General features: G+C 51.8%; 1 gene segment (V, D, J or C); it reads right to left on the bottom strand.

Moving 5' to 3' along the window:
* Positions 1-1,086, bottom strand: LOC129696026 (immunoglobulin lambda variable 5-39-like). The segment is given in 2 exon segments: positions 1-613; positions 694-1,086. Coding segments are annotated over 2 exon segments (636 nt in total).

Raw genomic sequence — 1,086 nt, forward strand, 5'->3', positions numbered from 1 at the left:
AGGTGGCTTGGCATGAAGAGGGACCCTCAGTTTATCCAGCGTGTTCTTGTGTTATTAGGCCTCTGTCCAGTTTCCAGGGTTAATATGCGGCAGCGTCTCGGCGGCATGCGGTTCTCCCTCTCAAATATCTGGAACCTGAATTGGTAATTGGATTGAACAATTGAGACGGGAATAATGGACAGCCGGTTTAACCTGACTCGAGCGACTGTAACAACACAGCAACATAGTGTGGCAAGCTGCAGCCTCGGCTCGGCGCTGAGTATTTGATCTGGGCTCCCGCGGCGTTGTATCACTGTGCTCTTCCAATGAGCACAGTAGTAGTCCCCCGCGTCGCTCTCGTCTATGTCTCTGATGTCCAACAGGCTCGCTTTCTCCTTCGACAAATTCTCAGCGAAGAATTTGTCGCCGAAGCCTGGGTCCCTGACTGGCTCGGATTTCACGCTGATGTACAGGATGCGCTGCATGCCTCCGCTCACGGCGTTTCGGTACCAATGCACCTGCAGACCGTCGAAATCATCCTCGGTGTCAATGACGCAGCGAAAGCGTGCCGTCTTCCCTTTCGACCTGGTGTTGGATGCTTTTAGCTGGAGTAGAGACTGGGAAGGGCAGCAGCCTGTTGAAGGAATACCGCAGTTACTACCGACCTTTTGGGATAACATGAACCTTAAAATGAGCCAAACCTGAACTACCTACAGAAGGAGAAGGCCAGGAGCAGCAAGGGAGCTGCGATCTCCGCACGCATGACTCTGCTTGATTCGCTGGTTCGTGGAAATGAAGCGGATAACGTCTCGACACTCCTGCTGTCACCAGATGTGTCGGCTTTAAACCGACTGCGAGAGACGTTGAAATATTTCCTCCCTGACGTGGTTAGCACTGTTGGCTAACAACGAACAGCGGCCGCGGACTCCGTGTATGATCTCAATGCTGCTGAAATGCAGGTGAACCGTTTCCAATTGGAGCGCATGGTCCCGGAAGAAGAGGTACGTCAAATGCTTGGTTAGTGATTAATCTGTGCAAGAACTTCATTGGTTCTTCCAGGTAGGGACTCCTAATGCACCTTCTTGCGAATTACTCAACGCCAAAGAT

Source organism: Leucoraja erinacea, chromosome 4, assembly GCF_028641065.1.
Source record: "Leucoraja erinacea ecotype New England chromosome 4, Leri_hhj_1, whole genome shotgun sequence".
Lineage (NCBI taxonomy): Eukaryota > Metazoa > Chordata > Chondrichthyes > Rajiformes > Rajidae > Leucoraja > Leucoraja erinaceus.